The sequence below is a fragment of the Ostrinia nubilalis genome, chromosome 28, assembly GCF_963855985.1.
Source record: "Ostrinia nubilalis chromosome 28, ilOstNubi1.1, whole genome shotgun sequence".
NCBI lineage: Eukaryota > Metazoa > Arthropoda > Insecta > Lepidoptera > Crambidae > Ostrinia > Ostrinia nubilalis.
The window spans coordinates 331,366-358,357 of NC_087115.1; the positions used below are offsets into that span (position 1 = coordinate 331,366).

A 26,992-nucleotide genomic window follows, 5' to 3' on the forward strand; every position below is an offset into this window, starting at 1 on the left:
ATGTTTTCAGTCTTTCACACTGTAAACTGTAAATTTACCCGACCGCAAATATAGGAGTAATGGTTTCTTTCACTGTATATTTACCCGATTATAAGTATTTGTTTGGGGTATTTATTTTACCCGACTGCTCCAAAAGGAGTAATGTTTTCAGTTTATTACTGTCACTGTTGATCACAATAGATGTGTGCGAGTTTGATGGTGGCCACGAGAGGCGGGAAGGCTTCTGGTGGTGGGACGACGCGTTGGACGGATGGCCGCGCGTTGCCGGCGTTGCCTGACGATTGGGCGGTTTTCTGTGTGAATAAAATATAACTAAATGTCTACAGGGTGTTAGGTAAATGGGTATATGAGCCGACACTAGCCCATGTTAACATGGTTATATAAATGGTATGGTGAAGTCAGAAAATTGATATCTTCATTTCAATTATTTTATTTTTCATACAAATGGGATTTCATAAAATTTATTTTGTATAAAAATTTAAAAAAATAAAATGATATCAAATTTCTGGCTTCACCATACCATTTATATGCCCATGTTAACATGGGCTAGTGTCGGCTCATATACCCATTACCTCACACCCTGTATAAACAACTTAATCCAATATTAGAAGTTAAATCTATAAAATAATAATAAATCAGAGGGCTTAGTGTGAGTTTACATCAAAAGTCGTCACTAGTGAGCGCGTAAAAAAATGACATTAAATGTATGAAGGATTGTACAGCGCCCCTAGCGGAAACTTACAAGAACTAAAATTTACATTTTTTTTTAACGCGCTCACTAGTGAAAACGTTCGATGTAAAACTCACACTCAGCTCTCAGGAATTTCAGGCTTGAACCAAACGAATTATAATAAGGGTTTGTATATTCACAAAAAAATACCAGTATTTATCATTTATTTATTTATTTAATGAAAGAAACATATAGCTTTTATATTACATATAGGTACAGGAAAAGTTAAGTTTATTCATAAGCCAAAAAAGTTTCCAATGTTAATTTGTCAATAGCGAAGACATATTATAAAAAGTTTCGTAGTAAGTTAACTAGGTAATTTCGTTCATCAGAAAAAAAAATCCCACATGGAACATTTATCAATATTTAATTTTAGATTGTTAGCTGAACAATAATCATAAAAATTATTCAAATCGTTTTGAAATAGCAATGATTCTTCAACAGATTTAATGAATGTAAAAGAAAACAATTCATGACGTCATTAATAAATATATTAAAGAGAAGAGGGCCGAGATGAGAGCCCTGAGGCACGCCAGATGTGATAGGAACAAAGCTAGAAGTATAGCCCTTTATCGCAACTGCCTGGGACCTTTCGCGCAAGTATGAGGTCAACCATCGCAGGAGATCGCCGTGTATACCTACCCCTCCGATTTTGCTAATCAATAAATTATGGGAAATTTTGTCAAACGCTTTCGAAAAATCCGTATACACAGCATCCACCTGGAAGCCATCCTCCATAGCTTGCAATGTTAAATCCAAAAATTCACATAGATTAGATTTTGTGGAACGACGAGGTATAAAACCATGTTGATTTGGGATAATTAACGGTTTAATTGCGGGGAAAAGAGAATCGTAAATTATTTTTTCGAAGAGTTTTGGTATTACAGACAATTTGGAGATGCCACGGTAGTTAGCGATATTATGTTTGTCACCATTCTTATGTATGGGCACAATAATAGATTGCTTCCAGATCGAGGGCATCACACCCTGTTTTAGAGACATATTAAATAGCAACGATAAAGGAACTGCCATAAGCTTATTACATTGCCTGAGAAATATTGGGTGTATACCATCAGGGCCAGCTCCCTTGGTGACGTCAAGATTCTTTAAATATTTTTCGACAGTGACGCTATCAATGTCCACAGAATTAATAATACAGGCATTGTATGTTACATCACAATCCGAGGTATTGCTACAGGGGGGCTCAAAAACAGACTGAAAGAATGTGTTAAAAAGGTCAGCAATCGTTCGACCCTCAGATGCATGCATATCCCCTAGATATAAACTGTCAGGTAGGTATACTACTGTTATCTCGCTTTGATTTTATGAAAGACCAGAAGTACTTGGTATTGATCTGGATATTTCCCTCAGCGCGAGCAATATATTGATCATAACATTCATCACATCATTTATCACATACTAGCAGTCGTCCGCGACTTCGTACGCGTGGACCTCGTTTTACCCCCGTTAGATATCATGTTGATAGATGGCGTTTCACGGCTTCCCCCGCATGAATATTTACGAACGTCAAAAACAGTAGTTTGTCCAGCGCTGTAGATTTTAACCAATGACGAGAGATGGCGCTTTTTTAGACACGTCCTATTTATTTGTCACATACAGTTATAAATTATAGCCTATATGTTAATCTGGGTTACAAACAATAATACTGTAAAGTTTCAACAAAATCCGTTCAGTAGTTTTTGCGTGAAAGAGTAACAAACATCCAGGCATCCAAAATTTCGCATTTATAATATTAGTAGGAAGCTGTATGTTTTCCTTATAAAGAAAATAAAATAAAATAAAACCCCAACAAACCTTGCCCTTCTGAGGCACGTTTAATTAATATGTATCTTTAGCATACAGACCCTTTTTTTCACACATGTATCACATATGACACGCGTCCTAACCAACTGTGTTATAATACAGTGTGGGTCACGATAAAGTGCACATATGAAAATAGGTGAAACTAGACCTAATTTTATCGACAAAAAAGAGGTCAAAATTTTTTTAATGTTTTTTTTTTATATATTTTTTTTTCTTTCAATTACTTATTGTAAAGAAAACGTAATAACTTTTAAACAAATGAGTATATCCTGATAAAATAAAATTAAAAACAGTAATAATGCTAAATAACAGGCGATACTAAAAAAATACATAAAATACTCAGAAAATGCCAACAAATAATTAAAAAAAAAAAACTATTTGAAAAAAAAAATACTGCTTTTAAATTCGTGTTTTTTTTGGTTATTTGATAAATTTCTCCAAAAAATGCCCCCATAACAGGTGGTTTTTATTACTTTGTATTATTCTCTATCGTATTACCTTTGTAAAACCTAAAATCGCATGTCTCTATCCCTATCACAACATTTGCTATGATGTTTCTCACACTGTATAAGCTGTATGTTTTCCTAATAAAGAAAATAAATATAAAATAAAACTCCAACAAACCTTCCCCTTCTGGTGCACGAGCTTGTTGTGGTTGTAGAGCGCGGCCTCGTACGCGAACGTGGACGAGCACAGTGCGCACGCGAACGGACGCTCGCCCGAATGCGCGCGCAAATGGCCCTCCAGCGATGTCTTGGTCTGAGGGACAGCAGTATGGAAACCATAAAGTTAATATACCTAAACGGGACTATTCCCACCTCTCGTTCCCACCGCTGCAACTCCTGTGTAGCTAGGATCTACAGCTTGACCGCCAATAACCCAACCAGCGAAGGTCAAGTTTGTCCCGGGGGAAAGTTACACTGTCATTGGACCCGCAACGAAATTAATCAGAGAAACATAGGGGGAGTTCGAAGTTAAGGTTCGTTAGTTCGTAAGTTTATATACCTAGCGGAATAGAGCAACAAAGAACCGAGCGAGCGAGATGTCACTAGCAGCAACACTGTGCGATAAAAAGAGATGCGTGATGTCGTCATGTCAATTGGACCATTTTTTGCAACTATTTGACAGTTCAGAGGCACGCAATGGCACGATGAAAATTTGAACTCTGATATATTTTCAGATATTAACTACATGAGTGAAATCGTGGAAGATTATGAGAAAAGTGCTTCAGAAACATGGTGACTGGTTCTATAATTGATTTACTTAAGCCTAACCTAACCACAAACGATGCTTGCTTAAGTGAAGCAGCAAATCGTTGAATAGAGCTCTGTGATTGGTCCATATAATAATAAAAAATAATATGTCACCCTGTGCGTCCACGCGCATTGTGAGACCTCACAGTAGGTAGGCTTACTTGCACGCTTGCTTGCATGCTTGCTTGTTGTAAAATCCTTGTAATAAAATAGCGTCTAAAACGTGTATCACATATGACTCACGCGTACCTTGTAGGCCTTTCCACAGGCGTGGTGGCAGACCCTGTATCACCAGTGACTCAGTAGTTTTCTTTGTTGTAAAATAGCCTCTAACACGTGTATCACATATGATTCATGGGGCGTTTAAAACGTGTATAGTCCGGTCCCTGAGCACGAGCTGATCGCTCGCGCGTAATTATGTTGCTGTCGCGCTCGCACACTCACTACGGGCGCCCGTCGCACAGTCGCGGCAGCAATATAATCACGCGCGAGCGATAAGGATGGGTAGCTTGGGGTCATTGGACGAAATTCTACGTGCTCAGGGACCAGACTTTATCACATATGATTCATGGGGCGTTTAAAACGTGTATCACATATGACTCATGGGCGTACCTTGTAAGCCTTCCCGCAGGCGTGGCAGACCGTGTATCACCAGTGACTCAGCAGTTTACCTTTGTTAGCGACGGAATATTTGTAGAATGTGTAACGGTAGTTTAAAAACATAATTTTTATTTTCTACTAGCTTTCGCCCGCGGCTTCGCCCGCGTGGAATTTTGTCTGTCACAGAAAAACAATATCGCTCGCGTATTTGCTCACCGTTTAGACCTACCCTGGACTACGACAAACATTTTAAAACCAAAATCAGCTCAATCGGCCCAGCCGTTCTTCATCAATTCATTTTTATTTATATAGATTGGAGGGTAACTCGGTGTCGTTGGTACGCGACGCGGCAGTTTTATTCGCACACAGTTTCACGCGTCTCCCAGTCTGCAGCCAAACGCCCTCGAAGCGACACCGCGTTAGCCTACCGCGCGTAAGAAACACGTGTTTTCCCAAAAGTTTACTTACAAATACTCGCAATAAACTGTTTTGTGAACATTTAAACGGCGTTATTTTTACATCGGAGAGAATCTGACCCCCCACAACCTTGTTGTAAAATATCGTTTAACACGTGTATCACATATGACTCATGGGGCGTCTAACACGTGTATCACATATGACTCATGGGGTGTTTAAAACGTGTATCACATATGATTCACGGGGCGTTTAAAACGTGTATCACATATGATTCATGGGTTGTTTAAAACGTGTATCACATATGATTCATGGGGTGTTTAAAATGTGTATCACATATGATTCATGGGGCGTTTAACACGTGTATCACATGATTCATGGGGCGTTTAAAACGGTTTAGACGCATAATGTCAAAAGTGCAAAATGTGAAATCCATAAAAATCTTATTAATTTATGATATTTGTATCCTGTTTTAATTTCGTTGATTAGTTTAACCGCTGAGTTAATAAAATAAAGTAAAACATGTGGTTAGATTAGGTTAGGTTTAAGATTTTTATGGATTTGACATTTTGCGTTTTTGACATTATGCGTCTAAACCGTTTAAAACGTGTATCACATATGATTCATGGGGTGTTTAAAACGTGTATCACATATGATTCATGGGTTGTTTAAAACGTGTATCACATATGATTCATGGGTTGTTTAAAACGTGTATCACATATGATTCATGGGGCGTTTAACACGTGTATCACATGATTCATGGGGCGTTTAAAACGGTTTAGACGCATAATGTCAAAAGTGCAAAATGTGAAATCCATAAAAATCTTATTAATTTATGATATTTGTATCCTGTTTTAATTTCGTTGATTAGTTTAACCGCTGAGTTAATAAAATAAAGTAAAACATGTGGTTAGATTAGGTTAGGTTTAAGATTTTTATGGATTTGACATTTTGCGTTTTTGACATTATGCGTCTAAACCGTTTAAAACGTGTATCACATATGATTCATGGGGTGTTTAAAACGTGTATCACATATGATTCATGGGTTGTTTAAAACGTGTATCACATATGATTCATGGGTTGTTTAAAACGTGTATCACATATGATTCATGGGGTGTTTAAAATGTGTATCACATATGATTCATGGGGTGTTTAACACGTGTATCACATGACTCGTGGGGCGTACCTTGTAAGCCTTCCCGCAGGCGTGGCAGACGTGGTTCCTGGCGGCGCGCAGGTTGCGGTGCACCATGCGGATGTGTGTTCGCAGAACCGTTCGCGATGAGCACGCCTGGAGAAAAGAAATTCATTTATATTTAACTAGCTTACCGCCCGCGGCTTCGCCCGCGTGGAATTTTGTCTGTCACAGAAAAACTTTATCGCGCGCGTCCCTGTTTCAAAAACCGGGATAAAAACTATCCTATGTCCGTTCCCGGAATTCAAACTATCTCTATGCCAAATTTCATCAAAATTAGTTCAGTGGTTTAGGCGTGAAAGCGTAACAGACAGACAGAGTTACATTCGCATTTATAATATTAGTAGGGAGTAGGGATTAATTTACGACCTAACTTACTGAAAATGAAGACAGGGTGGAAAAAAAATCATGGTTTTTTTTATTTTAATAAAAAAGTCACGAAATATTTGTTTTTTTTTTATTTTTATTAGGTTTTGCAAACATATTTAGTTGTTTCTCTTACAGAAAACATTTTTATTTGCGTAGAATTGACTTAAGAGTTGGCAACACCGCCAAAAAAATAAATTATGTGGTTTTCTAAAAAATCGCACGTAATGTTTGTATGTAAAAAAAATTTTTTCGGATTCTCCACACAAAACGACAATTGCCATACATTAACAACTAATATCTACACTACACTATCACTAAATAATTTAATTTACACGTGTTTTCATGCGATGGCCAAGTCAATATATTTATGTAAAACGTTAAAGATTTCCTGGCCTGGACTTGGTATTACATGGATCTCACAACTTTTTACCGTAGAACAACTGAGTTGCGAGACTTGGTTTTTTTGACAAGTATTGTTTTTGATGGGATTAACAATATTACAGTTGATTAATATAAACTCCCAGCCATTCATTAATTCAATTTTCGGTCATCGATTTAAATCAGTGACTTTTTTTTTAAATCATGCAAAAGTTTCGTTTTCCTAAATGTACCTTGAACACAAAAAAATTGCGGAACACTGGTCTAAATAAACCAATGGTTGGTACTCATGAAGCTAATTACATATAAAAAAAAGTCAAGCCTTAATTTCGAACTCCTATGTTCTTCTGATTAATTTCGTTGCGGGTCCAATGACAGTTTAACTTTCCCCCGGGACAAACTTGACCTTCACTGGTAGGGTTATTGGCGGTCAAGCTGTAGATCCTGGCTGCACAGGAGTTGCAGCGGTGGGAACGAGAGGTGGGAATAGTCCCTTAAGGCTGATAAAGGTAGCAGGATGGCGCTGGAAGCAGGCCGCCACCAACCAGCCATTGTGGAAATCATTGGGGGAGGCCTTTGTCCAGCAGTGGACGTCTATCGGCTGAAACGAATGAAGTGGGCACAACATGGATATTACAGGTTGTAGGACAGTAGTTCCCGTAACCTTCACGATGAAACAACTTTTCAGCTCCAATGGCCACCAGTTCTATGAGCTATGTGACCGCCTAGATAGATTGCCAGCAGCGCAGATTGCAATCTCTAGTCGTGGATTCATTATTGGAAAGTAGGTAACACAAATCCAGATTGAAATATGACATTCATATTTCAATCTGGATTTGAAGAAAGATCAAATATGGGAATGGGGCGTATGTCAGTCAGTCAGTCACCTTTGAGTTATACAGAGTGTTTGGCGGAAAGTTAGACAAACTTCGTTGGTGTATAGGTAAGGTCATTTTAAGAATACAAGTTCGCCCATTTGACCCTAAGTGGTGGGCTACTTTTTTTAATTGTTATTTTTGTTTTCATTTCATTTTTTCCGAAAGACCTAAAAATTGCTTCAATTTTTTGTCTCGCGTGTTTTCAACCGCTTTTATAGTTCGATATATTTAGATAAACAAATTAATGTCTGTACTCACGAAGCTACAGTCGGGCATGGTACAGCTAACGGGCGTGGTCTTGAGATGCACGGCGACGTTGTGTTCCTCCAGGCGAGCCGCTTTCGTGAACTTCTTGCCGCACGTGGCGCACGCGTGCCTACAAACAGTTTGAGGAATACAGATGTAAATTGACTGAATCTGAGGTGGAATTGTATAAAGCAATTGTAATCATTTGACAGTTTATAACGTACGATAAAGTCAGTTAAACAAAGCGTTTGACAGAATAATCGTACGTTATGAACTGTCTAATGATAACGATTGCTTTCCTCTGACCGGTCACAATGGTCAAAAACCATAAATGACCATTACATTATTGTCCCGAAGCAGTGGTAGGGTTAATATTGGGACGTGTAAAAGTGCTTTTTTAAAGCCTATTTGCAAAAATAAATGAATTTTATGAATTTTAATTTTATAATTTTAAGACCGGTCATTTACTGTCAAATCAAATTAAATACCAAACCACTCTTCTATTTCAATTAAGATGTCGTAGACTTTTATCAATCACAAAATGTAAGAAAAAACTTATAAATTCTAAACTATTACTGAAATTAAATTGACCGAAAATGACCGTTTTTGACAGTCAGCCACTTTAATCATTTTCAACACTATTAAGGAAAGAATAGGCTAGTTTCCTAAAAAAAATTTTTTAGTCCGTCAATTTTAATATAAAAAAATTGGACACGTATATTTTTAATTATCAATCAAACAAATAATTGCGAAGTTATGATGCAATGAAGTGCCGCGTGACGTCACAAAGTGCTGCACTTTTACACACGTCACGGGCTTTTTCTTTAGAACTTTGGCACGCTTTATCTCTTTACATATTCATTAGTTTTAAAAAGTGAAAAATACGTGTCGAGTAGTTTTTGATAAGCTAATTGACGAACTAATTAAAACTCTTGCTTTTTTAATCAGGAAACATCCCTATTCAAGAAACGGCAATAGGGAATATCCCTGCCTATCCTGGGTAAATAAACAAGATTGAATTAGTCCGTCAGTTAACTTATCAAAAAATACTCGACACATATTTTTCACTTTTTCAAAATAATAAATATTTAAAGCAGTGGTTCTTAACCGGTGGTCCGCGGACCACTGGTGGTCCCTGGAGACATTCCAAGTGGTCCACGAATTGCACTTGCACACCTTGGTTAAAATCACTTTTGACTGATTTTTGCAGTCAAACTGGTTTTGACCGATTATGAGGTGGTCCCTGACAAGACAGAAATTTAGTAAAATGGTCCCTCATGACTTAAAGGTTAAGAACCACTGATTTAAAGAGACAAAGAGAAGGTCCGTGACGTCAAGGTGTGCTTAAAAGTGTAACACTTTGTGACGTCATGCGGCACTTCATTGCATTATAACTTCGCAATTACTTGTTTGATTGACAAATAAAAATATACGTGTCCAATATTTTTTAATAATATAGTTATTTTTTAGGAAACTAGCCTATTTATGTATGAGGAATACAGGATTTCAAGATCTCAGCCAAAATTCATTCAAATCGGTTTAGTAGTTTAATCGTAAAAAGGTCATGGGCAAAAATAATTTATTTACTTTCACATTAAGTAGCATGGATAATTTAGATAAACTTAAAAATTAATGAAACAATAGTATTTGCTGTAAATTACTTACTTAAGTTTGGCAGGATCAATGTGTTTCAAGTTGTACTTCATGTGTTGGTAATACGTCATGCGATTCTTGAAGGTGACGTCACACTGGAACAAAAATTACATAATTAACGAGATGCGGCTGTGTATAAAATAAATTAAAATCAAATTATTTGTACCATTTATTTATCTGTGGGCTGAGTGTGAGTTTTCATCAAACGCGCTCACTAGTGAGCGCGTCAAAAAATGTCATTAAATGTATGACGGATTGTACAGCGCCCCTAGCGGGAAACTTTCAAAAACTAAAATTTTCATACATTTAAACTTACACTCAGTCCACAGAACAGTGTGTACAGAATACATTCAAAACGCATCAAGAGTCAAATATGACTCACGTAATATTATATCAGTAATATGATATAGAAATTACTAATATCAAGGAACCCGTATAGTTTCGATATGTCTGTCTGTCTGTTTGTCCGAGGTTTTGCTTGGAAACTATTGACATGCTGTTTGTTTCTCTAATAAAGAAAAATAAAAAAAATAAACCCTTCTGTTAGGAATTGGGGATAAAAAGGAGTAAAAATGATACCCAGGCTCAGGGAAAGGAAAGCGATATAATAAAAGGATTAAAGGAAGATACAGGAATAGTTACATGATATAGAAGCGAGAGCAAGGTGACAAGTTGACATATAGTAAAATATAAAAGTTAAACCATAAACTATCAAAAGAGGCCGTTCGTAAACCCTTCAGTGAAGCTCGAGCTGACCTGGTGGCAGTAGAGGTGCGCGGGCGCGTCGTGCGTGACGAGATGCAGCTGCATGGCCTTCATAACATAAACCCTTCAGTCAAGCTTGAGCTGACCTGATGGCAGTAGCTGACCTGATGGCAGTAGCTGACCCGATGACAGTAGCTGTAAAAGTGCTTTTTTAAAGCCTACTTACAGAAATAAATGAGTTTTACTGAGTTTTTTTACTGACCCGATGGCAGTAGCTGACCCGATGGCAGTAGCTGACCTGATGGCAGTAGCTGACCTGATGGCAGTAGCTGACTTGATGGCAGTAGCTGACCTGATGGCAGTAGCTGACCTGATGGCAGTAGCTGACGTAATGGCAGTAGCTGACCTAATGGCAGTAGCTGACCTGATGGCAGTAGCTGACCTGACGGCGGTAGCTGACCTGACGGCAGTAGCTGACCTGACGGCAGTAGCTGACCTGACGGCAGTAGCTGACCTGATGGCAGTAGCTGACCTGATGGCAGTAGCTGACCTGATGGCAGTAGCTGACCTGATGGCAGTAGCTGACCTGATGGCAGTAGCTGACCTGATGGCAGTAGCTGACCTGATGGCAGTAGAGATGGGCGGGCGCGTCGTGCGTGACGAGATGCAGCTGCATGGCCTTCTTGAACAGGAACCGCTTGCCGCAGCGCCCGCACGCGTACTCCTTCTCGCCGCCGTGGATGCTGGGACGGGTTGACGGCATGATTAGAAAGAAAGAAAGAAATAAAGAACCAAGGAATAATCAGCAAAAAGTAATACCGTAATAATTATTAGTGATGAAACGGATAGTTGTTTGGCCGGATACCGGATACCGGATATCCGGCCAGCTGCTAGGCCGGATAGCCGGATATCCGGCGGCCGGATAGTTGGCCCATTGTCTCGTTGCATGTCGTGACGAGTTTAGCGCCGCACAGGTGCTTCGAACGCGATCAGTGGGTCTATTAGTAGACTAGACTAGTCACACTTTTCGAAAATTGAATCCGTCCGAATAGAATGTCAGATTTTGCCACTTGTCTAGGGGCAGATCAATTCGGGTGATTTCGGTTACTATAGTGAGTGTGTGATTGAATAGAGAAAATTAAATTAGTTTACTTGCTGCGTAATCTGACTGAACTGCATGCATCATGTCAGACCATCACCACCAGACCATCAGTGAAAATTATTGAATAAACAAAAAACCCAACGAGGGTTTTCGCGTATGAAAAATCCGCCAGATGTCAATACGTAGACGCGAGGTCCAAATGCTGCATGATTGGTTATTTTTGACATGGCATTGACAGATATTTCAAAATCTACCAATCACGCAGCAGTCAGACCCCACATCCACGTCCCGCCATCTAGCGGTTCTTTCATACGCGAAAACCCTCACTGCGTAAAAATGAACTAAAAACATAAAAACAAGCCTTAGTGTTCACAAATGCAGTCGGAGGCATCAATGAGTAATTCTTTTGTGGGTGATATGTATTTGTAATTTTATTTTAATATTTTTAGTTAAATAACATATATGTAGCTTACAAGCTACTTAAAAAGCCCTTTATTTTGATACTACACTCGATAGTTTTTGAGAAAAAAAGATATTATGGCGCCTTAAATCCGCCATTTTGATTTTTTTTTTAAATTTAATATAGCCAGTGTCACTCTCACAATTAAGACGAATCTAACGACACCTCTCACGCTAAAATCGGTCAAGCCGTTTAGGCTGTAGGCCGTGCCAAAGAAATATACATACATACATACACTCGAAAAACATAACCCTCCTTCTGGCGCAGTCGGGTAAAAAGATCACCTTGTTTATTTGGCAATATTTCGATATTAACAGATGTTTACTATTTACGTATAGAGTGATTAGCCCAGAAAAAGAAATTAGTTTTTTGAAAGGTCTTAATTTGGCTTTTTTGTAACTTTTTGGACTTTAAATAAAAGCTGTCATTATTATAAGCCATTTTATTTATATTTACCTCAAAGATTAATGTATTTCATTTTATTAATAGGAAAATGTCGATTTTTTTAAATATCCGGTATCCGGCCGGATAGTGAGTTACTATCCGGTATCCGGCCGGATAGTAAATTTAGGCCGGATATCCGGCCTACCGGATAGTTACCGGATATCCGTTTCATCTCTAATAATTATATTATGTAATATCAATATTTCTTCGATATACAGGCATATACCATTTTATTTTTTTAAATTTTCATACAAAATTTTTTTTATAAAATCCGATTTGTATGAAAATAAAAATAATTAAAATGAAGATATCAATTTTCTGACTTCACCATACCATTTATATGCTCATTTTAACATGGGCTAGTGTCGGCTCATATACCCATTTACCTAACACCCTGTATTTGCATGCTATTGTTGATAGCTGGATAGGTGATCATATTTTGTTATTTTCGACCTTCTGTACACCCTATTCAAAGACAAATAAATATTTCTATTTCTATTTCCAGAAAAGAAAGAAAGAACGAAAGAAAGAAAGAAAGAAAGAGGGAAAGATAGAAAGATAGAAAGAAAGATAGTAAGAAAGAAAGAAAGAAGGAAAGAAAAATAAATATAGTAAGAAAGAAAAAAAGAAAGAAGGAAGGAAAGAAAGTAAGAAAGAAAGAAATAAAGAAAGAAAGAAGAAAAGATAGAAAGAAAGAAGGAAAGAAAGAAAGAAAGAGGGAAAGAAAGATAGTAAGAAAGAAAGAAAGAAGGAAAGAAGGAAAGAAAAATAAATATAGTAAGAAAGAAAAAAAGAAAGAAGGAAGGAAAGAAAGTAAGAAAGAAAGAAAGAAGAAAAGATAGAAAGAAAGAAGGAAAGAAAGAAAGAAAGAGGGAAAGAAAGAAAGATAGTAAGAAAGAAAGAAAGAAGGAAAGAAAAATAAATATAGTAAGAAAGAAAAAAAGAAAGAAGGAAGGAAAGAAAGTAAGAAAGAAAGAAAGAAAGAAAGAAAGAAGAAAAGATAGAAAGAAAGAAGGAAAGAAAGAAAGAAAGAGGGAAAGAAAGATAGTAAGAAAGAAAGAAAGAAGGAAAGAAGGAAAGAAAAATAAATATAGTAAGAAAGAAAAAAAGAAAGAAGGAAGGAAAGAAAGTAAGAAAGAAAGAAAGAAGAAAAGATAGAAAGAAAGAAGGAAAGAAAGAAAGAAAGAGGGAAAGAAAGAAAGATAGTAAGAAAGAAAGAAAGAAGGAAAGAAAAATAAATATAGTAAGAAAGAAAAAAAGAAAGAAGGAAGGAAAGAAAGTAAGAAAGAAAGAAAGAAAGAAAGAAGAAAAGATAGAAAGAAAGAAGGAAAGTAAGAAAGAAAGATAGAAAGAAAGAAGGAAAAAAGAAAGAAGGAAAGAAAGACAGAAATAAAGAAGGAAGGAAAGAAATAAAGAAGGAAAGAAAGAACGAAGGTAAGAAATAAAGAAGGAAAGAAAGAAAGAACGAACGATGGAAAGAAGGAAAGAAATAAAGAACGAAGGTAAGAAATAAAGAAGGAAAGAAAGAAAGAATGAACGATGGAAAGAAGGAAAGAAATAAAGAACGAAGGTAAGAAATAAAGAAGGAAAGAAGGAAGGAAAGAAAAAAAGAAAGAAAGTAAGAAAGAAAGAAGGAAAGAAGGAAGGAAAGAAAAAAGAAAGAAAGAAAGAAGGAAAGAAGGAAGGAAAGAAGGAAAGAACAAAAGAAAGAAATAAAGAAGGAAAAAAGAAAGAAAGAAGAAAGAAGGAAAGAAAGAAATAAAGAAAGAAAGAAAGAAGGAAAGAAAGAAATAAAGAAAGAAAGAAAGAAGGAAAGAAAGACAGAAATAAAGAAGGAAAGAAAGAAAGAAAGAAACAAGGAAAGAAGAAAGAAAGAAGGAAAGAAAGAAGGAAAGAAATAAAGAAAGAAAGAAAGAAAGAAAGAAAGAAAGAACGAAGGAAAGAGAGAAATAAAGAAAGAAAGAAAGAAGGAAGGAAAGAAGGAAAGAAAGCAAGAAAGAAAGGAAGAAAGAAAGAAGGAAAGAAATAAATATCACAAAAGACAAAAGAAGTAAATAAAAAAAAGCAAATAAGACAAAGGTGACATAAAACTATGCTCTTTATTTATTTATTTATAATTTTGCACATAATACAGTACAGTGGCGGACTCAATGCCAAATGGCATTCCCTGCCAGTCAACCACAGGTCAATTAGAGAAACTTATGCCCGTTTTCACCATCAATCCCTAATTTTAAGTGACTATAGGGGTCACTTAAAATCTATGATTTTTATTGTTAAGATTTATTAAAAGTTTGAGATTGATGGTGAAAACGGGCATTACGCCCGGTTTTTTGATTCGCAGTTAAAATAACCATAGTCAAATTTGACAGAGGTTAAAACTCAAATGACAAGTGGTTAAATATCGGAAAAAATGTTTTTCCAACAATGGTTAGCTTGACTTTTAGTACAATTTTTAACTATTAAAGCTTGGTCCGTGAGCACGTAGAATCCCGTCCAATGACCCCAAGCTGCCCATCCTTGTCGCTCGCACGTAATTATGTTGCTGTCGCGCTCGCACACTCACTGCGGGCGCACGTCGCACAGTCGCGACAACAATCGCGCGAGTGATAAGGATGGGTAGTTTGGAGTCATTGGACGAAATTCTACGTGCTCGGCGACCGCACTTTACTATAATTATTATCCGATCAAAATTACTCTTGACTGCAAAAATTAGACAAAAGTGCATACGTAAGTATTGAAGAAAGTTCTGAGAATCATCGTTAATATGTATACTCACAACAAATGTGTCCGCAGGGAGGCTTTGTCCCGGAACGTTTTCCCGCAGAGGTCGCACTTCGGTCTTTCCGAGTGATTCTTCATGTGATTCCGCAGCTTGCCTAAAGTCCTGTAATAATGCAAAAAAACAATAAGAAAATCTTTATTCAGCATAACAATGTGACAAAACAAAAGTAGACATGAATATCTTAAAAATATTTATTACTAAAGTCCGGTCGCCGAGCACATATATTTTCGTCCAATGACCCCAAGCTACCCATCCTTATCGCTCACGCGTAATTATATTTCTGTCGGCGACCGGACTTTAGCGGCCGCCCGCGACTTCGTACGCGTGGATCCCGTTTTACCCACTTAGGGGTGGAGTTTCGTAAAGGCAAAATTTTAGACTCATAACACTTGTAGTTTTTTGAGATTTCGTGATGAGTGAGTCAGTCAGTCAGTGACTTCTCGCTTTTATAGATATTTTAATCTCAAATATGCTGAAGAGTCGCCCTCATCATCATCATCATCATTTCATCACCATAGGATGTTCCGTGCTGAATATAGGCCTCCTCCAATGCTTTCTATGTTGATCTCTCTATGTTGTTGATTGAAATCTCTTCTTGGGATTGGACATTGCTCTTCGGTTTGCTTGAATCTATACTAATATTATAAAGCTGAAAAGTTTGTTTACTTGAACGCGCTAATCTCCGGAACTACTGGTCCGATTTGAAAAATTATTTCAGTGTTAGATAGCCCATTTATCGAGGAAGGCTATAGGCTATACAACATCACGCTACGATCAATAGGAGCAGAGTAATAATGAAAAATGTTGCGAAAACGGGTTTTCACGCGTACGTAGTCGCGGGCATAGCTAGTGTATTTATACAATAACACGGCCCTTCTGCCTGAAACACTCGAAAAGTAAAAAGTAATTATTTCTTTACTCACGGCGCGGTGTGTCCGCACAGGCTGCAGGTGTGTGTGGGAGTTTGACTGCCGTGCGCGCGCGCGTGGTGATCCGCCGCCACCGCCGCGCGGGAGCTAAGCTCGCCGCACACTGTGCAGCGCCATCTGTTAACGAAATAACCAAAGTGACCAAATTAAAATTAAGATAAATTAAATGAAAAAAAAAAAACAGAACAAAATTAATAATTAAAAGTCTGAACATAATATTAATTACTTCTTGGTGTTGAGCTACACCGCGCTTATAAGGTACCTACCTTAATTGTAATTGCCTCGCTCTATATTACATGGTTTCATATATCAATATGTGGTTGTGGATTACGTAGTGGGATGTGTTACCACATAAATAATACATAAGTCTAGTAGATAAGTTAATTTCTGTAACACATTTGTTTGTAATTCCTAAAATAAATAAATAAATAGCACATTATTATACTCGACATCAAATAAATCGACCCTCCCGCGACAAGTACTTTCAAACGTATGCATCCCACCAATATTGGCACCATTTAAAAGCCTAGTTCTAAACTTCATTTCAATAAAGGAAAGGATTTTACCCCAAAATTGTAATCCACAGGTCACTTCTTCAAAAAATAGACCGTAGTTACGCTTGAGCCTACTTTTATGGCTATAAAACTGTTAAGTTGGGATTTTATTTATTTATTTTTTTTATTTTTCTTTATTCAGAAAACCAGAAAGATTAATCGGTATCCATCTGTTAAAGAGGACACGTAAGATCATTATTTGGTTTTATAACCATAAAAATTGGTCTAATTGATCCCAGAGGTGAGCCCAGAGTGAGGTCTTTTTTCAAGTCACATTTATGGAATATGTCAATCATTTCTTAAGAAATTAAAGATGTTTTTAGGGTTCCGTACCTCAAAAGGAAAAAACGGAACCCTTATAGGATCACTTTGTTGTCCGTCCGTCCTTCTGTCAAGACCCTTTATCTCAAGAACGCGTGAACGTATCAAGCTGAAATTCACATGAAATACTCAGGTCTATTGTCCCTTTAAGCTGTGAAAATATCAAACTTCTAAGCCAAGCCAATCAAAAGATACAGCCGATTATGTCGATATTTTCAACAAATTTTCGACACTCGCAAAGGAATCAAAACCTACAGGATACTTCCCGTAAACTCAGAATCTTGAAATTTGGCATAAAGCATTGTCATATAATGCAAATATAGGAAAAATTGCGAAAATTACATTTTTTTAGTTATATAATATAATAAAAATATTTTAATAAAATGAAACTTACTACCTTATTTCTCACGAACGAATAAAGGTATCAAATTGAAATTTATACCAAATACCTAGATCTATTGTCCCTTTAAGAAGTAAAAAAATCAAACTTCTAAGTTAACGCGATCAAAAGATACAGCAGTTTATACCGACACCTTAGACGAATTTCCGTCACACGCTAGGGAATCAAAACCTACAAGGTACTTCCTGTGAACTCAGAATCTTGAAATTCGGCACGAAGCAACGTTATATAGTACAGATAAAGGAAAAATTGCGAAAATGATAAATTTGAAGTTATATAAAATTTAAAATATTATTTTTGCTTACATGACATAAAATATTTTTTTAATAATTATAAACTTACTACCTACCCTTTTTCACATGAACGCGTAGAGATATTAAAGTTGAAATTCACATCAAACACTTCTTAAATCTAATTGCCTCTAAACTGTGAGAAATTCTAAATCAACGCAAAAATTCAAAACGCTGAGGTAGGTACCTACCTATAATGCAAATATAGGAAAAATAAATAAATAAAAAATAATCATACCGCATATTTTTTTTTTTATAAAACTCCGGACTTTGACGTAATTTTGGTTTAAGTGAAATGAATGGTGTCCATTGGCATAGCTACAGGTTTTACCTTAGAATACTTGTTTTATATTTGTAGATAGTTACCCTGCCTAAAAAAAAACCCTAGCTACGCCAAAGCTAGCGTTATTTGATAAGGATCAGATATAAACACAAAATAATCTTGCGTGCATACCAATGTTATTTATACCATTTTGCAAGGGGAAAGGGATTTGTGGTTAGCCCTGACTACTTAAGGACAGGAAAAAATCAAATGATACCGCGAGCTAACTACGAACAGCGCCATCTATTGACAACCGTGCGAACTACGTAGTGTCGTTGCTCGGTGATAGGTGTTGCTGATTGCAGCTCATTGTTACAATACTTTTTATTAAAATCGGATTTTATTCCGGAGGTTTTACAATTTCTTACTACTTTCGCAAATCATTACAAATGAAGAAAGGAATTTACGGTGTGGTACCCTCAATGTACAATTAGATTTCGAGCGATACCACTTTTGGGCATTCTCCTTTTAAGTAGTTACTTTCCCCATTGTAATGTTATGAATTTCATTTTGCAATAAAAATACCATAGTTATGACTCGATTGTCGTAATGAACGAACTTTGTAAACCTTGCAGGTTTGTACGGAACCCTCGGTGCGCGAGTCCGACTCGCACTTGGCCGGTTTTTCTTAAAGGATATTTATTGGGCTTTCAAATAACACCAATATTGTTGGGGCACCATGATTGTGTCAGAAGAAAATCTTGAATGTTCGCGTCGCGGAAGGTGCGGTTTATTTGATGTTGAGTGTAGATCTGATCGCAGCATGATCGAATCAGAAATGAGGAGATCCGCAGGAGAACCAAAGTGACCGACATAGCTCGCAGAATTGCTAAAATCAAGTGGCAGATAGCTCGTAGAGACGATGGCCGTTAGGGCAGAAAAGTTCTCGAGTGGCGACCACGGGCTGGAAGACGTAGTGTGGGCAGGCCTCCTACTAGGTGGACCGACGATCTGGTAAAGGTCGCGGGGAGAACCTGGATGCGGGCAGCGCAGGACCGTTCATTGTGGAAAACCTTGGGGGAGGCCTTTGTCCAGCAGTGGACGTCATTTGGCTGAAACGAACGAACAATCGCAGCATCAACAATCTATGTAAAGCCATCTGTTAGCAGGAATACACATTACAATCTGCATAACGCCATCTGTTAGCGAGATTACACACTTCAATTTATGCAACGCCATCTTTTAGAAGAAATACACACTACAATCTGTACAGCGCCATCTGTTAGCAAGATTACACACTTCAAGTTATACAACGCCATCTATTAGAAGGAATGAACACTACAATGTATACAGCGCCATCTGTTAGTAAGAATAAGAACTAAACTTTACTCTATGACGCCATCTATTGGCGGGTAGAATTACTAAGTGTTCTGTATAGCGACATCTGATAGTAGGAACACGTACTAAAAGTACAGCGCCATCTATTAGCGCGAATACAAACTAAATTAGGCTGTACAGCGCCATCTATAAGTAGGAATATCAACTACGCCATTTTATCCAGCGTCATCTATTAGAAGGAATACAAACTTCACATAAAGTACAGCACCATCTGTCGGCGAGAGGACGTACTTTACTGAATAAACACTGACCGTCTATTATTGTAAAAACCATCCATTCATAATAATAGTGGTTTAGTATTCTGATATTTTTTGTTATTTCACAGTTATTTTCAATGGTAAATGTAGGTTATTAATAATAATATAAATGCTAAGCTTTGGCGCAGAGCACTGACTTTTAGTTGGCCGATAGTTGGGTCGGACTGTAGATCAGTATGGAAATGTATGGAAGTGCGCACATTACACCGATTTGGTATCGGTCGATTCTTCATATAAATTAGAATCGAGCCCAACAATCGACCAACTATACGTCGGTGGTCTGTGTCTAGGTTAATTTTATGGATACCATGATTGGTTTTTTTTTTATCCACAACGAGGAAGCTCTTGGCCTGTATCTCACCTGATGGTAAGTGATGATCAGGCCGAAGGTGGAAGCGAGCTTCACCCGGAATCCTCAACCACAGAGGAACTGGCTATCTTACCTCTAACTGGAACACAACAATGCTGTCAACATTGTTGCTAATACTATGGCGACAGACTTAGGTAAGATGGTGGTAGCTATAGTCTGGTCTGCGAGCACGTAGAATTTTGTCCGATGACCCAAAGCTACCCATCCTTATCGCTCGCGCGTAATTATATTGCTGTCGTGCTCGCACACTCACTGCGGGCGCCCGTCGCACAGTCGCGACAGCAATATAATTACGTGCGAGCGATAAGGATGGGTAGCTTGGGGTCATTGGACAAAATTCTACGTGCTCACAGACCGGGCTTTAGTGCTGTGCGTACCTGACGCGATGCCTGCGTTTGTGCGCAGTAAGCGCGTGCGCGTCCCGGCAGCGCGTGCCGCACGCGTGGCACGCCAGCGCGCCCGCAGACTAAACAACAAAATATTACATGTTAACAGTCATTTATTTCAACTGTGTACCTACCATGAGTTTACGTTAGGTGTGCTCGCTAGCGAGTACGTCAAAAATCTCTATGAAGATTTTGTTTCTTGAAAGTAGCCGCTAGGGGCGCTGCACAATATGTCATACAATTAATGTCAATTTTTTTACGCAGTCGCTAGCGAGCACACCTAACGTAAACTCATGGTAAGCACACTGGTCTTGTGGTCGTAAAATGAGTTCAAAGTAAGTATACTTGGTTTTGTCATCTCTTCTCCAAACACGCTTAAAGATCCCACAATGCTTCCAATAAGAGTCAAAACATTCCTCAAATCTAACTAAATACTGAAGCGAAACTGTGTAAACCGAATCCTCCACTTTTACTGGTCCATTTTTGTTGCAAATAAATGCGAAATTAACTCTCTGTCTGTCTCGCTTTCACGCCTAAACCACTGAACCGATTTTGATGAAATTTGGCATAGAGATAGTTTGAGTCCCGGGAAAGGACATAGGATAGTTTTTATGTCGGTTTTTGAAACAGGAACGCGCGCAATAAAGGTTTTCTGTGACAGACAAAATTCCACGCGGACGAAGCCGCGGGCGGAAAGCTAGTAATAAATAAATACATAAACTCACGGGCTCGTGTTTCTTCATATGGTTGAGCAGCTTGAAGCGGTGGTTGAAGCCGAGCGCGCACAAGGCGCAGCGGTACTCGTGCCGAGTGAAAGACTCGCTCTGTAAGGCTTTCTGTCTCTCTTGCTCCACCTGTGACAAATTGTTATGAGCTATAATAACCTTGGTTTTATGTTTAATCGTTTAAAGTTTAGAATAGAATAGAATAGAAAAACCTTTATTTGACACGAAAACAAATGAAAATGAACAAATAAAAAAAGAGAAAACACAAAAAAAAAACACATTAAACACACAACATTACATTAGACAATACATAAGTCTCGTGCCAAAAAGGCCCCCGCTCAGTATTAATTTATTTCAGCGGGTGCCTCTGTGCCATGGTGTGAACTAAAAATTAAAAATTACAACAGATAAAAATTATACAGGGTGTTAGGTAAATGGGTATATGAGCCGACACTAGCCCATGTTAACATGGTGATATAAATGGTATGGTGAAGTCCGAAAATTTATATCTTTATTTTAATTATTTTAATTTTCATACAAATCGGATTTTATAAAATTTATTTTGTATGAAAATTTTAAAAAATAAAATGATGATATCAAATTTCTGACTTCACCATACCATTTATATGACCATGTTAACATGGGCTAGTGTCGGCTCATATACCCATTTACCTAACACCCTGTATATGACCCACGCTGAACTGTCCCACCAAACTCAATGACAGGGGGGCGCCACCATGTTTAAACGATACATTCTGGAGAACCTTTTGTCTTTTTACACAAATAAAAAGCGGATTCCAAATGTTCACCTAATGATTTAATATGATTGATTTGATTTGATGATTCTGATCCTCCATTCGACGGCAAAGGGTAAGCTGGTTGCTTAGTCTGTTAGCTCGTTCCAAAAATAGTAATGTCATATGACATCATGATAAAATTCATGGTAAAGGAACGAAAATCAGAAGGGAAGGTGCATGAGATACATGCAATATAATTTTTTGAAGGTATGTAAATAAATTCATTATTTTATGTGATAAAAGTAGCAGACGAGTATCTAGAAAATAACTAAAAAATATTGATAACACTATCTAAAACAGAAAAAAATAATACTTTTTAGCCTACTTATAAGAACTTTTGTAATCTTTGCTCACACAATATTTTTTTATTATCACTACCACCTTTTTTAAGTCGGCAATTTTAAAGTTAAGACCTATGTAATTATTAGCATCCAGCAGTGGACGTCATTTGGCTGAAACGAATTATTAGGGATGTTATGGATATGTAGTTTCAGTTATGGATACGGTTACGGATATAGGAATAATATTATACCGGTTTCGGTTATGGTTACGGATATTTTTAATTTTTTTTTTAATTAGGTAATTTATATTTACATAAACTTAAAATTACTTAAAAACTAAAATTTAAAAATTACTAATGATAAAAACTATTTACAAAATAAAAAATACTTCACCCCCAGCGCCGCAGTCAGGAATGGTGCCCAAAAGGCTGGCAGCATTGCCACGTCGAATGGCCAGGCTAATTCTCTGATATTTATTTTTATATTTCGGATATCCGAAAGTTTCGGATACGGTTACGGATATTCATAACATCCCTGGTAATTATCAGCTATTATCACCCACCTCTTCCCAGCTCAGCACGACCATCTCGACCCGTCCGCGCGGCACATTCAGCTGCTCCAGCTTCCTCAGCACGCGAGGGTGCTCCACCACTCCTGGAGGCTTCTCCCTCTTGCCTTTAGCTTTCTTGGGTTTCGAGTCCTCTGGAATACAATAATACATAGATGTAATTAACTTTTTAAAAAAATAAAACCGACTTCAAATACGTGAACACAAAAAAAAACTAAAAATTAAAAATATTGCGTATAAAAAAGTTCATCCCCAATTTTCCACCCTTGGGGGTTGTTTTTTCTATTATTAAATTTAAATGGAACCACCCTTGAGGTATTACCTATACGCCGAAAAAAGATTTGTTCAAATCGGTTCATAATTGGCGGAGTTATCGCGTAACAAACAGAAGAAAAAAAAACATACGGGTCGAATTGAGAACCTCCTCCTTTTTTGAAGTCGGTTGAAAATAACTATAAAATAACTAGTGCCAAAGTTTTTCTATTCAATAGAAGCCATAGGCATCTAAGATGACCCAATGGATGATTTAATGTGCCCTCTGAAACATGTATTATCTATTACTTTATCAGTAATTAGAATAAAGAATAAGAATAAATTTATAACTGTATAAAAACTTAGCCTAAACACTTGAATGAATGATAGTTCAATGGTCGCTCAGAGCAGTCAACAATAAGCGAAAGATTCCACCTGAAGCCAACGATTTTCATAGAATTTATCTTAGAAATAATTACACATCTTTGATGTTATTTAAATGCAACAAATAAAGTAAAGGTCCTACTAGGTACTAGTTGGACCGACGATCTGGTAAAGGTCGCGGGAAGAGTCTGGATACGGGCAGCGCAGGACCGTGCATTGTGGAAAACCTTGAAGGAGGCCTTTGTCCAGCAGTGGACGTCATTTGGCTGAAACGAACGAACGAACGAAAGTAAAGGAGGTGTAATATAAATGTAAAGATTCAAATAATCATACCAGTCTTATTTTTCTTTTTTCTCCTCCCCTTGGGCTTGTATTTCTTTGCTTCGGTATCTTCTGCCTCTGTTCTCTTCTTCAAAGGCTCTTCATCGGACTCCCCGAAGTCATCCACGTCTGACGTCCTTCCTTTTGATGTGACATTTGTTTTACTTTCTTGATCTGTAGTTGATTTTTGGATTGCCTGAAATGACATTTTTGTCTACATTAGTTTTTGTAGACAAAAACTAATCTTATTTTAAAAGAATGAGTCATGAAATAACACCGGTTATAGTTATAAAGCCCGGTCTGTGCGACGGGCGCCCGCAGTGAGTGTGCGAGCGCGACAGCAACATAATTACGCGCGAGCGATAAGGATGGGTAGCTTGGGGTCATTGGACAAAATTCTACGTGCTCACAGACCAGACTATAATGTAGATCATGAGTAGTGTTATTTTAAAAGGATGATTCATGAAATAACACCGGTTATAGTTAGTTAAGGTTAAGGTGGTGCAACTGAGGCTTAGACTTTTCTGAGTTAATTTAATTTATGCATATTGCCAGAAAAGTCCCCTATTCTGTGTTTATGTGTTGTCAAATGTACAATAGTATTTTTAAAAGGTAGACAGAAATAATTTGTGCAATGTTCTGTCACTGTTTTTTGATATTGTTTAAAATTTCTATCCCACCAAAAACATTCTGTAAAAAACTAGCCAAGTCTCGATGGAGCTGCTTGTTTATCTCTAAAAAGTAATGAAATCTAGACAAAGTCGTGCCAAGTCTATGGTTCCTTACTGCGATTTCTTTATTATTATAGTTAATGTTGTGTGACTTGGCCGTTGAACAATCTTTATTAAGATAATCATACAATAAGTATTATTGAAATACGCAGCTTTATTAAGCCTACAATTGACTGGTTATTGAATCAACGTTTTCCAAGTGGCAATTTTCCATCGCCAATGGGTAGCGGTTCTGACGACAGATTGGTGCAATGGTGTCATGGATTACCTGGTTTTGTACCCTTCAACGGCCAAGTCACACAACATTAACTATAATAATAAAGAAATCGCAGTAAGGAACCATAGACTTGGCACGACTTTGTCTAGATTTCATTACTTTTTAGAGATAAACAAGCAGCTCCATCGAGACTTGGCTAGTTTTTTACAGAATGTTTTTGGTGGGATTTCACTTCTTTTTATAGAAAGTGGCAAAATTATTTAACGTCGTCGTTTTATCGACATTTTTCACGATATTAAACACAAATAAACTCAACGACCTTTAAAATGGACAACGAATCAGAATTGTTTTAATAACATAACCTTAGCGAACCTTACAATATAATAAACGAAATCAACGAAATGCAAATTACACAACATTCAACTTAATCGACGGGGCGCTTGCTAGTGCTAGCGCCATCTAGTGGTGAGCGATACAGGCGAACACCACGGTGCCGGAGTAGTATTTATTATGAATGTGGTGTTACTCCAGATCTTCGATTTTCCTAGTTTTTATAGTTTTCCCTTTATGTGGCCATTAAACCCTAACTCTGTACCAAATTTCAGCTCTCTGAGTTTATGGGAAGTACTAGTTCTATTTTGATGATTATCAGTGAGTGAGTGTCGTAAATGCGAAACTTTGCTTTCGCTTAACTTCGGAACTAAATGACCAACAGACTTGAAATTTTGGATTTTAAGTACGTGATTATAGCTTACTAGATGACGAAAATTTCTGCGTTCTGGTCTTATCCAGAGGTTCTCAAATAGGGGCCTGAAAATGCGGCGAAATGGTTCCAGTAAAGGATGGTACGGCAGTGTTTGCTTCGCGCTCGACTTGGCGGGGGCACTGCCGTGCCATGTCTGGCTTAGCATTTATTGTTGACTAGCTTTTGCCAGCAGCTTCACTTGCGTGAAATTTCGTTTGTCACAGATCATCATAAATTATAGCCTATATGTTACTCTGGGTTATAAACAATAATACTGTAAAGTTTCATCAAAATCCATTCAGTAGTTTTTGCGTGAAAGAGTAACAAACATCCAGACATCCAAACTTTATTTATAATATTAGTAGGATAATGTGCTGAGTGTGGTCCTGTTTTTTGGATATCATAATAATTACAATATCAAACCACACTTACCTCTAAATCCTTGTCATAATCGTCATTCGTATCATCATTCTCAACATAATACCCTTCTAAGTCACCGAAGTCAGTCTCATCATCTTTCTGCTCAACTTTAAGAAACTCTAACGGTTCCACTGAGCTTGTCAACTGTTGTTCTATTGCTCTACTCTTTTTCGTCACCGCAGATGTATTCTTAGATGGGCTAGTAGGACGGACATTCGTAATAATGTTTTTTTGATCAGCTGGATCGATGATTTCAGGGCGATTGGAGCAAATAGAGAGACTTGAGAGTACTGGTGGGTTTGTGGTGTGATGGAGCTGTAAAATAGAAATGGACCACATAAACAAAAGACCGAAACTTGCATATGTTTAATAGAATAGAATAAAAAACTTTATAGACATAGTATTAATTTTATTACAACAGTTTTAGACAATAATAATGGTAACAATAGCCTATTCTGGTAACTAACCCTGGTTTTCCTAATATAAAATAAATAAATAACATAATTAAGTTTAAGGCTGAGTTGCGCCAACTTACTTTTTAACAGTAGGTAACTATATAACAATAATAACCGATGCTTTTTGTATTGAGTTTGATAGATTTTTGATGTTGGCCAAAGTTAAAGTAAAATGGCGCAACTCAGCCTTAGTAAGTCTCCAGTTTCCATGAAGCAGTAACAAACACCCATCCTGAGAAATATTTGCTTTAATAATTTTATCAAATTTCTTACCATATACTGAATGAGTAGTCCGTGTGCATGTTGAACTTGTTTCTTATAGTTTAGGGTCCGTTTTATGATCGCTGTGCACTCCCAACAGAGGGCTGAAGGGTGATTGAGGTGATCCTGAATAACATAACAAAATTGTGGATTTAGAATGCTTTCTTGCTAGGAAAATGTCCATAATTAAATATTAAACTAGCTTAAAGATAGGGTAGATTGTGTATTTAGGTTTTAATGTACGTTAATCGTTAGGTAATTAACAATTACAGTGAAAAACTTACGACATCAGAGTAGCAGGTAAGGGGGTCAACCAACTCTTTAAAGAACGCTCTAATTTCAACATCAAACACTGGCGATAACTTCCTATCGACACTCAAGCAACCTTCGCAGATGGGTTTTATAGACGTAGAAATAAATTCCAGGTTCATTTTCACAGGAGAAAGTACATAATTTAATTAACTTCACTGATTAATTTGCAAAAAACAATAAGTTTGGGATTTGGCATCATATGGTCACTATTTTACCGTTTGGTTGGTGGTAGACACAAAATGTCAAAATTGACAACTTAGTGCTAGTAGTGCGGCTATTTCCCACTAGATGGAGCTGTTTGTGGATTTTCATTGTAAGTTTAG

At 37.3% G+C, this 26,992-nt stretch overlaps 2 protein-coding genes and 1 long non-coding RNA gene across 3 annotated transcripts; all 3 read right to left on the reverse strand.

Moving 5' to 3' along the window:
• Positions 1-161: 161 nt before the first annotated feature.
• Positions 162-10,393, reverse strand: LOC135085131 (zinc finger protein 879-like). The gene is made up of 6 exons (XM_063979885.1): positions 10,297-10,393; positions 9,553-9,635; positions 7,900-8,017; positions 6,008-6,112; positions 3,179-3,313; positions 162-293 (listed from the first exon to the last, which is right to left on the reverse strand). Exons 1-6 carry the CDS (start codon positions 10,357-10,359, stop codon positions 162-164), a joined length of 636 nt encoding a protein of 211 aa, XP_063835955.1. The 5' UTR covers positions 10,360-10,393.
• A 258-nt stretch (positions 10,394-10,651) lies between these two features.
• Positions 10,652-23,736, reverse strand: LOC135085132 (zinc finger protein 555-like). Its single transcript, XM_063979887.1, has 7 exons — positions 23,541-23,736; positions 22,566-22,705; positions 20,926-21,054; positions 20,192-20,280; positions 15,957-16,079; positions 15,028-15,135; positions 10,652-10,988 (listed from the first exon to the last, which is right to left on the reverse strand). Exons 1-7 carry the CDS (start codon positions 23,734-23,736, stop codon positions 10,652-10,654), a joined length of 1,122 nt encoding a protein of 373 aa, XP_063835957.1.
• Positions 23,737-25,658: 1,922 nt separating this feature from the next.
• LOC135085560 (uncharacterized) lies at positions 25,659-26,871 on the reverse strand. The gene is made up of 3 exons (XR_010260163.1): positions 26,642-26,871; positions 26,370-26,483; positions 25,659-25,956 (listed from the first exon to the last, which is right to left on the reverse strand). It is a non-coding gene; the product is annotated as an uncharacterized LOC135085560 (long non-coding RNA).
• Between the last annotated feature and the right edge of the window lie 121 nt (positions 26,872-26,992).

Coding starts and splice junctions, on each gene's coding strand:
- LOC135085131 (XM_063979885.1), bottom strand. CDS start 10,359: ATGAAGGCCATGCAGCTGCATCTCGTCACGCACGACGCGCCCGCGCAC. Junction 8,018..9,552: donor ATTGATCCTGCCAAACTTAA/GTAAGTAATTTA, acceptor AACTGTTTGTAG/GCACGCGTGCGCCACGTGCG. Junction 294..3,178: donor TCGTGCACCAGAAGGGGAAG/GTTTGTTGGAGT, acceptor TTATTCACACAG/AAAACCGCCCAATCGTCAGG.
- LOC135085132 (XM_063979887.1), bottom strand. CDS start 23,736: ATGTCATTTCAGGCAATCCAAAAATCAACTACAGATCAAGAAAGTAAA. Junction 22,706..23,540: donor AAAAAAGAAAAATAAGACTG/GTATGATTATTT, acceptor ATTGTATTCCAG/AGGACTCGAAACCCAAGAAA. Junction 16,080..20,191: donor AAACGCAGGCATCGCGTCAG/GTACGCACAGCA, acceptor TTTCGTTAACAG/ATGGCGCTGCACAGTGTGCG.